Below are 12,323 nucleotides of genomic sequence, written 5' to 3' on the forward strand. Positions count from 1 at the left end.
GGGTGGGTTTGAAAAATTTCTAAGATTATTGGAATAATAACTTTTGAGAAGTTGAAATGGTAAATGGCATAAGTGCCATTAGTGAAGATTTTCAGTTTAAGCGAAAGAAATGTGTTTTTCTGTCATTGTTATAGATTTAAAGGGAAAATAAATGGTAAACAATATGTCCAATTATTTAAATTTATTTATTTGTACACTCTACTTGTGGTATACCATTTTTGGTACATCGTTTGCCATTTCAACTGCTCGTTTATGAAACGTATTCAACAGTGGGCCAAGAATTCTTTTCATATCTTTTACATTTCAAAGAAGAATCGTTAATGAAAGTTTGTGCAAAATATAACGATGTATTTATTGGAGGAGACTTTCTAAATTGACGTAATTCGTGACGTTGCATTTTTCCAGAATAAAGAAGTCTTTATTCCGAGTGAAATTGAACGAAACGGCCGTTTTCTCTGCTAGTTTCTTCCATTGTTCAGCGATAAAGCGCTATGCATCATTTATCAGCCTCGGGCAAAACTGCAATATTCGAAAGTGATTTTTCTATCGGTACTTTTACTTCAAATTAATATAATTCTTATTGTTAAATACAGTAATTCTCTTCGTAAAAAGAATTTCGTCGAATTGGTGATTTTTAACTAAAAATTTTATTCTCGTATTAGATATTTTGCATCTACAATGTTTATCTACACCTAGCAAATCTTTTACAATAATTTTTTTACCAAAATTTTTCCAAGAATATTTTACTCATTCTGCCAAATTCCGAAAATTCCAAATTCAAATAGTTGTCGTTGTAATGAAATGCAATTGTCACACGATTACTCGCAAAATAAAGGACTTTCAGTCAGAAAAGTTCAAGGCAAACCAGAATGTAACGACAAGGTCGATGCTTTGGAAATCACCTTTTTCTCTCAGCGGTTTGTCGTACGTGCATTTTAAGAATGTTAATTATTTACAAGGGGGGAAGAATAGCACATGTTTTTCTACCGTGCTGTTTAAAAGTGTATAGTCGGTGAAAGAAATACAGTGCTCTCTCGGACTGAAAAATTGCTGCAATTCCTTCCAATACTATTTTTTCTCTGTTACATCTTTCGTATTCCACAACACCGACTTTTCTCGAAATCGATAATTTCATTTCCCGACATTTTTTACTCGCACGAGAGTTCTCTCAAGAATACGAAACTGCTTTCTATTTGCAAATCAACTGTCCGACGGCAATACGGGAGCAAGTCGCGATACATCAACTCTCAGACAGTTGAGCGATGCTCTCAGACGCAGTGTCCATTCGCGAGCAGCTCGCGATAGTTTCACTCTCAAGAGGACACCTAAACTTCGTATTTGGCTCGATGTACACACAACGTCCCTGCCTAGCGTTTCTTATGTTTGGCTCGCCAAAAAAAAAAGACCACGAGCCTCACGCGATGTTTTGAAACGAGAGGCAAATCGAGGCCCGTATCATTCGTGTTAGGGTGATAGCTGCGCGTAAACAGCGAGCAGAAATCGGGCAGGACGAAACGTCCTCAGTCAGTGTTTACGAGGCTGTCGAACGAGTGCCTTGGCAAACGACGCTTATTCAGTACGATCACGTAGAGAATACAGTGCTCCCTCGAACAACGCGGTTTCGATTATACGCGGATTTCGTATCGATTTACGTAATTAGCGTACTCGTTCGTGTGAACTAATTCCTCACAAATTGACCAGCGTGTCCCTGCGAGCTACGTAGCTACAGTTTCACGGTATGTGTGAATAATGTAATTGTATAATATGCATGTATGTGTATATACGTACACAATGGAACAATTGAATTGATTGAAAATAGAGGAGGACCTACGCAGTGCTAGTTAGATCAATTATTGTTATAATTTCGTTTTATCGTATTCTAAGTTTATTTTTGTCGTAATAAGATGTGTTATAGTTATGAAATGACGACAAATCAGTCCACCAATATTTCTTCCACCGACTATACACGTAGTCTGGATGTAGGCAGCATTAATCACGCAATAGGTCAGGGTGATTTCAAGGCATAACCCCCATCCTGACACACCCTTTCGAGATAATTATGCGATCTATTACCATAGCTAGTAATCTTCATATTGTCCGCACACACCTACGTCTCCGCGAAACGATATGTATAATGATAAAGCACCATGATTGTGCTTCGCCACGGAACATTAGGAATTAGGCGTTTTTAATGAAGCTTTTAGTAGAGTCTAATAGTATGCAAGAATGAAATATTTAATTATGCACATATGTCTTATGAATAATTGAGTTAATTAGTAATATGCTGCTGTAATGTTCCTCTTAAGTAAATGTTACGGTGCAGATATTAATTAAATTAATATCAAAGTTGATAATTGAAATTATGGTGAAATTATGGAATTATAGTCTTGATTGATAAGTGCTTTATAATTATTATGCTGATATTAACCAGGTATTTATAACGTAAATTTAATTTCGAAGTAAGTTTATTAAATTGAATTAAATTTGATAATTAACCAAAATAAATTTCAAAAATATTCTCAAGATACAATATTCGTATAATATTCTCAAAATAAGTAAAATTCTTTGAAGATCTTGTGACACCTCTGAAAAAAATAGTGTAAGGTCGTGGTATGGAAGTTTTACTTAAAGGATATCATGAATAATTCCAATAGCAATTTAACACCGAAGAGTTCTTCATTAGAGAAGTAGAACAAACCTTAAGTTCTAAGTCGACAAACATAATGGTCGACTTAGCACACAAGACGGTGGTCATTAAAATAATTGATCGTGCTGAGGCCACCATTAAATTGCTGCAATTTTTTGCATCTAGACTCTAACGACACTTTATTTACAATTACCCGGTTTCAAATCTCGTTTTGGTGAAATTGTATTAATTCGGTAAATGTATTCCTTAAAATTCCATTATTTCCAAGTTTATTTTTTAAAATTCCATTCCACCTTGACACTTCGTTACCAAGAAATTAGTTATCAATTAGGATTGCCTTATCTCAATTATAATAATATGCTAAAAGTAATTATTTTAAAAACAATAATTAGAGTAATTATTGTATTAACATAGAAATTGTAATACAACTTGATAAATTTTTTCCAAAGAATCGAAAATATTGACAAACTGAAATTAGTTACCACTCGATACCGCCGTGTTATCTCGACGAATTAAAATCGTGATAGCAACCTCGTTCTAATTAAACAACCCTACACACTCGTCTTAACATTCTGACACAGTAAAATTAGCATCCAGCATCGGCGTATCCCATTGAGTCGATAAAAATTGCGGTAGCAAGTGTGTTACCTGGTTTAATAACTCGTCGGTTGGTCGGATCAGTTACTCACTCTTGCGCCACTGTTCAAAATAACTTGTGACCACTGACCTCGATCTCGGAAATACATATACGTTCGCATCGTCGTCTTTCCTTAATGACGCGATAATGAATATCGAACGATAATTTGCTAACATTAACGACCAATCTAACCTAACCAACACCTTCACCTGCGTTTTATTTTTACCTTCCAACCTCTTTTTTTTTTAACCACCTGATTTTTTTACGATTCCAGGGCGATTGTGGGTGCACCGGAAGCCGACACTCCAGACGTGAACGTTTACAGAGGTGGCGCAGTTTACAAATGCGACATCGCGGCTGATGACCGGTGCACTATGATCCCTTTCGACAGTAAAGGTGAGAATTTTCGATTATTTAAAAATATGTATTAGGTGTATCGGTGAATGGTTTATTTTTCTTCTTTTTTTTTTTGCGAAATTCTGCATTTATTTTTAATAAAATCGCTGAGCACCTATATTTTACCTGATACTTTGGATGGCCTGCACTCTCCTAAAAATTAGGCACCGAAGGATTGTGGAGGATTTCTTAAATTTAGGTTTAGTGATTAATCCTCTTTTATATTCGCGAATCTCAAGCAATTGAAACTTTAGAAATTGTACCCTTCCAATTGACGATAAGTTTAACATTATTCCAATTTTTATGAAAAATTATGTTAGTATTAATTATGGTTAATATTGAAAGTTATAATAATATATTAAAATTAAATTAATATTAAGCAAAGTGACCAAAATTGGAAAAATTTAGTCTCACACAGTACTAACATAACCTTTACCATCGAACCGAATTTTTCCAATTTTAATCACTTCAATCGATCCAACAACACTCTCTCCTCTCCTCCTTCTCATCAAACTGAGATTCCTTCGAACAAAAAAAAAAAAAGAAGATAACTGTCAAAATTTCACAAATACCATTAAAATAACCATGTTTATTGCAAGGAAGTATCGTATGCTGGAAACACGATCAGATTAACCCTTTGAATTTTTTTCGAGGCTCAATCCGATATCTGTTTTCCGGTTCTTTCTTCCACTTGCACTCTCGCACTTGCCTTGGGCACTGGAAAGGTACCTCAACCAGGGTACAGTGTTACTAACGAGGGCTCGTCGTATCTCGTGTCCCACTGGCTGTTCACTCAGTCGCTGACCCACATTCTGACTTTCCACCCGCTGTCAGAGCCCCCGAGGAGCTTCGTAATCTCAGAAACTGCCAAGTAACGCCGGCTGACTGGTTGTAGAGCGTTTCTATTCCTGGCGACTTTCCACCCACCCTGTCGTTGACCCTTCTATACACGCTGCGACTGTGTTTATCGCGTCTGTGAGCGTATCGATTTCGAGCGTTTCTTTCATTTTTAAGGGAACCTATCGAGCTCGGTGAGAGATCGTATGCGCGATTAGACTGTGGGTGATGTCGAAAGGATTTTTAAGGTTGACGCGGTAGGTCGTGTTTCTGAATAATAGATGGAAGAGATTGATAAGCTTCTACACTTGACGTAGCTGTGAAGTGATTGCTCTTGGGGGAAAAAATGGGGATTGTTCTGTGTAGAGCTGGTTCGTTTGTTCGTTATTATTGTGGTTCTAAGGTGAAACGACCTAAGTGACATTTTCAAAAAAAATTCTGTTGAAAGATAGTGTTTGTGTTGTTCGGAATAAAGGAGCTGCATCGAAACAATTTTTTCTTTTCAAAAGAGGAGCCTAAAATTTATTCCGTACGTATCAGGCAAATAAATGAAGTCCAAAAATGTTTACTTCACTGATTTATCGCGTGGGAGAATTGATTTGATACGTGTGAAATAAATTATGAACTTCTGTTATATGGCATTCTTATTTTCAACAGAACAAATTGTCTGAGAACAAAAATATTGTATTTTAGACTTCAATTAAGGCATAAACTGATAAATTGCAGATTAAAGCACACATTAATTATTATTTTTCGTCTTTTTACGTTCCATATTGAGCCTTTTCGAATGTAAATTCGAAATAAAACAAAACTATTATGTATCTGCTGCTTTCTCTGTTAAAATTATGCAAAGCACAATAAATTCTAATAAAATGTACTTTTTTTTTATCGAGTGCAACAGTGCATCTGATCAGCTAAATTTACAATCTTCCGACATAAACAGGAATTTTTTATTGAATAATAAACATTTAAAAATGATCATACAGTTTCTTCATATTGAGTACGACACGACAGATTTTCCTTTCCAATTCTTTTCCAGACTCTCAATTTTTTGTAAAGATTCTCACACTGTTATCACACTTTCTCGCAATTTTACGATCCATACAACCATCTGATCTCACCGGTCAAACAAAAAGGTCATTTCATCGAATACCTTCGTAAATTATATACACCTTATCACTCGATCAAGGAAGCACTCGAGCCACCACCATAATCATCACCGTCTTCCTAAACCCTTAAAAGAAAAAAACAGGAACAAATTCACAGTTGAAAGAATGAAATCGGTAACGACTCAATTCTCAGCGAAAGAAGCAACGAGGGGGAAAAGGGAGTTCGCTAAACGAAGCCACGAGCGTGCATAAATTTCCACGCAGAGAGGCTATTCAAATTAATAATCACGTGTGAGAGTGCGCGCACGCGTGCGATACGATCTTCCGTTTCAACGGAGAACGCCCGAGCCGGGGGAATCGAGCGCGCTAATGCTTCGATGCAAATTAGTGGGATATCATGCTGCCGTGAATTAGACGTGCTTACACACCTCGTAACGATCGTATCTCGCGGATCGAGCACGATTCCGGACCCGTAATTTGCCCGCGCCAAAGTAATTGACTGTTCGAAAGCAATCGGCAGGAAATCACTGGTACCGATTCTCTCTTATCTCGAGCAGACCGAGTCGAGGCGATCGCGAACGCCGCGTAAGGTCGTGATAAAACGTTGATTCAGACACGTAGATTTGCCGGTTTTTATTCGTCTCTTTTCTTAATGCTTTTCCTCCGGTATGATTATAGAGGCGGGTTATCGGGGGGTAGTTTTACGGAAGAGAATGGAAGATTGCTCGAAAGGAATGGTTTGCAGAGTTTATTTGCCGATTTGTAGTTGCGTTTGGTGAGATTGCTCGATGAGATTGAGTGTAATGTTTTTTTGGGTGTTTGTCGGAGGATGAAGTTGCAGATGGAGTGTATGAATGATTTGAGATGTTTTGGGTATGTTTGGATTGGTGAGTGAATAGGGAATCGAGAAACGAGAAATTGGTTGCTTGGAAAATTGAGTTTTTCGTCAATAATTTGGAATATTCTGGGCAAATCTGATTAGTGAAGGAATGATTGAATTAGGAAAGGAGAAATTTCTTATTTAGAAAACTTATTTCTAATTTTAATTGAAATCGTAAAAACTGTTTCAGTTAAACAGAAAATATCGAAAACTAGTATTCAAAATGATCTTCCGGAAATGTTCATTATGCAAACAAAAATACTGAAAAATACCGAATCGTGAATTAAGAAATAAGAAATTTCTCATTTGAAAAATATATTTCTTAGTATTCCTTAGACTTGTGTATTTCAATAAATTTGTTCAGAATTTAGACAGAAAATGTTGCAAACTACAAGTACATTTAAAATACTCATTATGTAAACAAAAATATCTAATATTATTTCTCTCGACCTATATTTATACTATTTAAAGTAAAGAGATCCTCACGAAGATTCTACAATTTTGTATGTATTTTGCAAGCATCAGCATCACATTAATCTTACTACATAATTTAAAAAACAGATTCTCCTAAAAATTCTACAACATTGTATATATTTTGTATTTGAAACGACACATGTTATTAAAATTAATTTTCAACATTCAATTTAAACACCGAAAATTGCACAATTTGTTATTGAAACGAGAAGAAACGAAAAAAAGGTAAATTAATTTTCCAAGTTGAAAAGTAAATGGCTCTCTGTTACTTTACACGACAAGAGTATCTCGTCCCTTCTTCTTATTAACGCCGTGCTTTCAGAAGTATCCTCAGTTGATAGGGAAACGTTTTCACAGACTACATACGCACGATCATGCTCGACGCTACGTCCAATTAGTCGGCCCTCTGCCATAGTCGACGCTGCTCGCCCCGGACACTTCTCTTTGATCGATAATTAGCGCGATCGTATGCTCGATCTTGCCTCGATCTTGTCCAATTAGAGTTGTACTCGATAGTCTTGCCATCTATTACATCCACTTCCCTCGTATGTACATGGGGCTATTATTTCTCGTTATATTTCGCTCTTTTCTTTTTCAGATAAAAAATTAATTTTCGTTATGCAGGATGAATTTGTTTTTATGTAAAATATTAGAAATATTAGTTGGAATTAAGTTTTAGGTTCTTTTTGATGTTTAGGAATTGAGGAATTGATACTTCTTTCTTTAAGGAAATGTTTTTGATAAATATATAGAGTACATTGTTTAATACTTTGTTTAATTTATCGAAGGAAGATATTTTCGAAAGTTGGAAAAAATTTCTTGTGTTTGCAAGTGTTTCTTTCCTAGGAAAAATCGTACGATAATTAAAAGTTTCGCTGTGTATTTGCATTGAAAATATTCTTATATTTCATTACAATTATTTTTAAAACGTTGGAATTTAGTTATTTGGAAATTGAGGGCTACTTCTTTTTGTACAGAAAGTGGGAGTTTTGTTAATTTGAATTTATGAAGGAATAGTTTTGTTGTTAAAAGTTTATTGATATTCTAAATTTGAACGTTGTTTTTACATCTCCGAAATTTTTGCCTCTTTGATACTGAACTTGGTTGAGAATTAAAGCCTTGAAATATTATACAAACGGAGATCGCAGTAGTCTTTAGCCAATAACATTGTGCTCTCCTTCGCGCGATACTAACAGTGGCTATTTTCGAAATGTAACGTTTGCTTGCCTTGAACAACATGTAAATCTGGCTGAAGACTAACTCACCACTATTTTAAATCATACTCGTGAAAAGGATGTCTGCATCGAATCATTTTAGAGTGAACATTCGTGACCTAAATGATTAAATTTTAATTTTCAACAGTGTTTTAAATCTAATTAAAAAAACCTTTAAAAATAATTTCAAGAATTAGAAAAATGTCTTAATTGAAATAGTTTCTTTTAATTAACTTCACGTCCAAAAAATTTGGCGACTTAGACTCGCTCTGAAATTTAAATTTATGCAGGAATTACAAAGAAATCTTAATTAAAATGATTTGCTCTAATTAACTCCATCCCCAAAAAATTTAGCAGCATAAAGTCGCTCTAAAATTCGAATTTATGCAGGAATTACAAAGAAATCTTAATTAAAATGATTTATCCTAATTAACTCCATCCTCAAAAAATTTAGCAACCTAGTGTCTCTCTAAAACATAATATTTATACACGAATTACAAAGCAATCTTAATTAAAATAATTTCTCCCGATTAACTCCATCCCCCAAAAAATTTGGCGTCTTAGAGTCGCTCTAAAATATAAATTTACGCGAAACTACAAAGAAATCTTAATAAAAATAATTTCTTCCAACCAAGTAACCTCACATTCAAAAATTTGACAACTTATAGTCCCCTCCCAAAAAAACTTAACCAAAACAATTCCTTCTAATTAACACAATCTCAAAAAATTTAGCAAAAAAGAATCACTCGTTATCAGTATATAATACTCGTTAAATTTCCCTCTAACCTAACCTCAAACCAGCATCCCTACCATCACTAAGACCGTATCTATGCCTTCAAGGTCACGTCTATCCCGTGTCCTCGATCGACAAATCCCTCGATCTCCGGCAAGTAGTCATGTTCCCTCTCTCTGTATCGGTATCTCTGATTCCCCGTGCGTACGAGGAAGCGACATGTATCTTGCACAGGTCTCTCGGAGGTCAGTCACTTCTTCGGGTGCTCGACCGAAGTTCTCCTCGTCGTCGTCGTCGACGAGGAACTCCTCGAGGTGTACACCCTGCAGAGTGGCGTGGCTGGCCTGTCTGTTGGATATACCGGGAACCGTGGACGATGCAAGAAGCGGGCTCTACCTAATACAGAAAACCGTAAGGTCGTTCTACCTACGGACCTGCGTGGACGTAGGTTCGGCATTTCTTGCGGGACACCACCTGAAGATCTTCAGGGAAGGTCGGTGTCGGTTGGATCGCGAACGCGTGCTTAATTGACGTAGCCTTAATGAGCACCGGCGAAATAATTGGGCCGTGATAATCGTAACGACGTACATTCGTTGCTCGATAATTCATAATTGCCTCCATTAGGAATTGCTCGGTTGATCCGGAACGATTGGCGGATCGTTGCTTTTAATTAGCGTGGTTGCATGTGCAACGACGAATGTGGATCAATGGGATGATTTAAATGAGCCGATGGAGAATGTTCGAGGGTAGGCTTGTTGGAATGCAAGTGACATTTTATGATGGTGATTGTGAAAGTGTAGTCTGAGTGAGAAATTGAAAAAGAGGGAATTTTCGTGGAAAATTTCCTGAAATATTTTATTACACAGTGATAAAATATTTTTCAATACACTCAGAGGGAAATTTGAAATAGCTAAGCGAAAAATGTGTGAATTAGACCACTTTCATAATCACTGGCATGATTCACATTGGAACTGTTAGGCAAAAGTTCGCTGTTTGGTGGCTTTACAACCTTTAAAATGATAAACTGAGATATCTTCCTGCTTTTTTAGATCGTTTAGAGTGTGAATATTCGCTTAATTAAGATAATATGTTGGTTACCATTTTGGGGGGAATTTTGCAGAACTGTTGAGTGATTTCTTTTGTAATTCTCTTCGGATATTTTTGAATAAATTATGGATTTAAACGGATTTAGGAAATACCATATTTCTTCTTTTAATACAATTTAAGTTCACATCAACATCTTGGTTATTAGCGACCATAGTTGGCAATTATTTTGTATTTCACAATAAAGATTTAGGTCCATTGCTCTTTCGAGTTTTTCACTATTTCAGTTACTTAAAAACATTAAAAATGATCACCGATTGCTCCAATATTTCAATGTCTCTCAAATGGACTACAATCCGCAAAATAAGAATATTACTTTCTTCAAATTTCGTAACATATGAAAAATTGCGAAGCAATCGAAAGCAGAGAAAAAAATAGAAGCAACACTAGAAGTAATTATACTTATTTTCTCTTTGCAAAAAAATTACATTTATTATTTATTCCACGTATAATATAAATAAAATCTAATTTTAAACCTTGCAATTGTAACGATTAATAATTCACGATAATTAACAATAACTCAAACTAAATGTACATTAACGATGTTTTATAATATTGCCAAAATATGCTCGAAAGGCAATTCGTAATTTTGCAATTGCTTCTCGGCAATGCTATTGAGAAACTGAATTATAAATGTTGAAAGATTTCTTGATTTGCCGGTATCGACATATCCTACGCGCCTTCGGCAACGTTCGCGAGTTAAGGGATAGGAAGCGAAGGACAACTTCCGTTTAAGGGTTATGGCAGACCGATACGGCTAACGGGTTCATTCCATTCGTAAAATCGAGAAAGAAAAATCCAAGGTGTACTCGCTGAGAATTCTCTACAGTGACACCTGCTCCTAGCCGGCTTTTTACAAGAATATCTCTATGATGCATTGAAGAATTTCTGTTTATTGGAAAGCATTTCATTTTTCTCTGTTACGAATCGAAAATACGATTTTATGATTTTTTTTTTCAATTTTCTCAATTTCTCTGAATATTCCGTGTTTATTTGTGGAAGAATGAAAATTATCTTACTTCAGATACCATATACGATCGAAACGTAGGGGATTGTTGAGAGAAATATTTTCTTGACACATTTTTTATTTCAAAAAATTGAAAAGTCATGGAGCAACTTTTTCTTCGAGTTTTCTTTGGAAAAAGAACACTCAGTTTTAAATATCATTTCATGCAAATTGCAAATGATAATTATAGAGACAAATATGACAATATTTGTGTAGAAATGCATACTCCAAGCAACGAAATCTCCAAAAAATTCCATTCGAACCCTTCATTAGAATCATCACGTTACCGTACATTAGCTTGCTAAATTTTTATGGAATTTCAATTCATAAAATTTAATTTTAAAAAATTTTTCGTTATAATTCAATTTTATGAAATTTTAAAAATTTACAATTCTCACTTTCCGTCTGCACTATCTCAAAGCCTCGAACCGCAAAAATCTCGTCGACAAATTTAAGGATAAGGGAGAATTTAACGTTGATGAGGTGAGATAAAAGAAAGTTTCATTGATAAATTTTACCTTGATGAGGTGAGATAAATTAAGACAATTAAAAAAATTACGATAATTACAGCGTTTGTCACCAGACCTAACTCAAGGTCAATAATCAATACATCCCTGCATAACTCCTTCGATCTCTGTCCATTCGCAGTAAAACTGAAAATTTTCAAATTCCCTGAACCAAGTATCAGCCTGGTAAATATCGCTACGTCGCTGTTCGTCGTAGATTAATCTTGCAGCAGATGCAAACGGTGCTAGAACTCGGCTTTTCTGTTTCGTTTCATTCCGTTCCAGCACGTTCCAGTCGTCCTGACGACATATTAGGTTACCTGAAGCTAAGTGGCTGCCAGCTACGGGATATCTGGTCGTTGATTCGTTCTTAGGAAGCCTCTCCCTTAGATTTGCAAGAATCTAATTCTGATATTAAGTCACCGATATCCGGGGATGACGGCATTCGTTATTCCGCGAAATAATTAGCCCCAACCTCCTGAGAAATGTGCATTCCTCTGATAATCGATCGCGGGCATGCGCTGAAATATTCAGACTCCGATTTGTTGCTGGCTTTTTCCCCTTCGGACGCGTCTCTTCTGCTTTCCCTTAAACCGGCTGATTTGTTATCAGCCGGCTAGCTATTAAGTTTGCCTCGTTTGTATGCTCGAGAGGAGTTCTGCTGTTAAATGTGAAATATTTTTATTGGGAATACGAATAAATTGTGTTTTTTTTAACAGAAATTTTTATTTAATTGAGGTTGTTTTGTTTTTGGCGTGAATTCAATGTTTACGTTCGGAA

The 12,323-nt window shown here is 35.7% G+C and overlaps 1 protein-coding gene across 1 annotated transcript in view; it reads left to right on the plus strand.

Moving 5' to 3' along the window:
- The window catches only part of LOC108571036 (putative polypeptide N-acetylgalactosaminyltransferase 9), a 103,782-nt gene that overhangs the window by 36,799 nt on the left and 54,660 nt on the right, over window positions 1-12,323 (plus strand). The window contains exons 2-3 of the mRNA XM_017933005.1: window positions 3,559-3,680; window positions 9,162-9,420. Coding sequence (XP_017788494.1) covers window positions 3,559-3,680; window positions 9,162-9,420 — 381 coding nt within the window. The remainder of the gene's footprint in view (window positions 1-3,558; window positions 3,681-9,161; window positions 9,421-12,323) is intronic.

This window comes from Habropoda laboriosa, unplaced genomic scaffold, assembly GCF_001263275.1.
Source record: "Habropoda laboriosa isolate 0110345459 unplaced genomic scaffold, ASM126327v1 scaffold96, whole genome shotgun sequence".
In the NCBI taxonomy this organism is placed as follows: Eukaryota; Metazoa; Arthropoda; class Insecta; order Hymenoptera; family Apidae; genus Habropoda; species Habropoda laboriosa.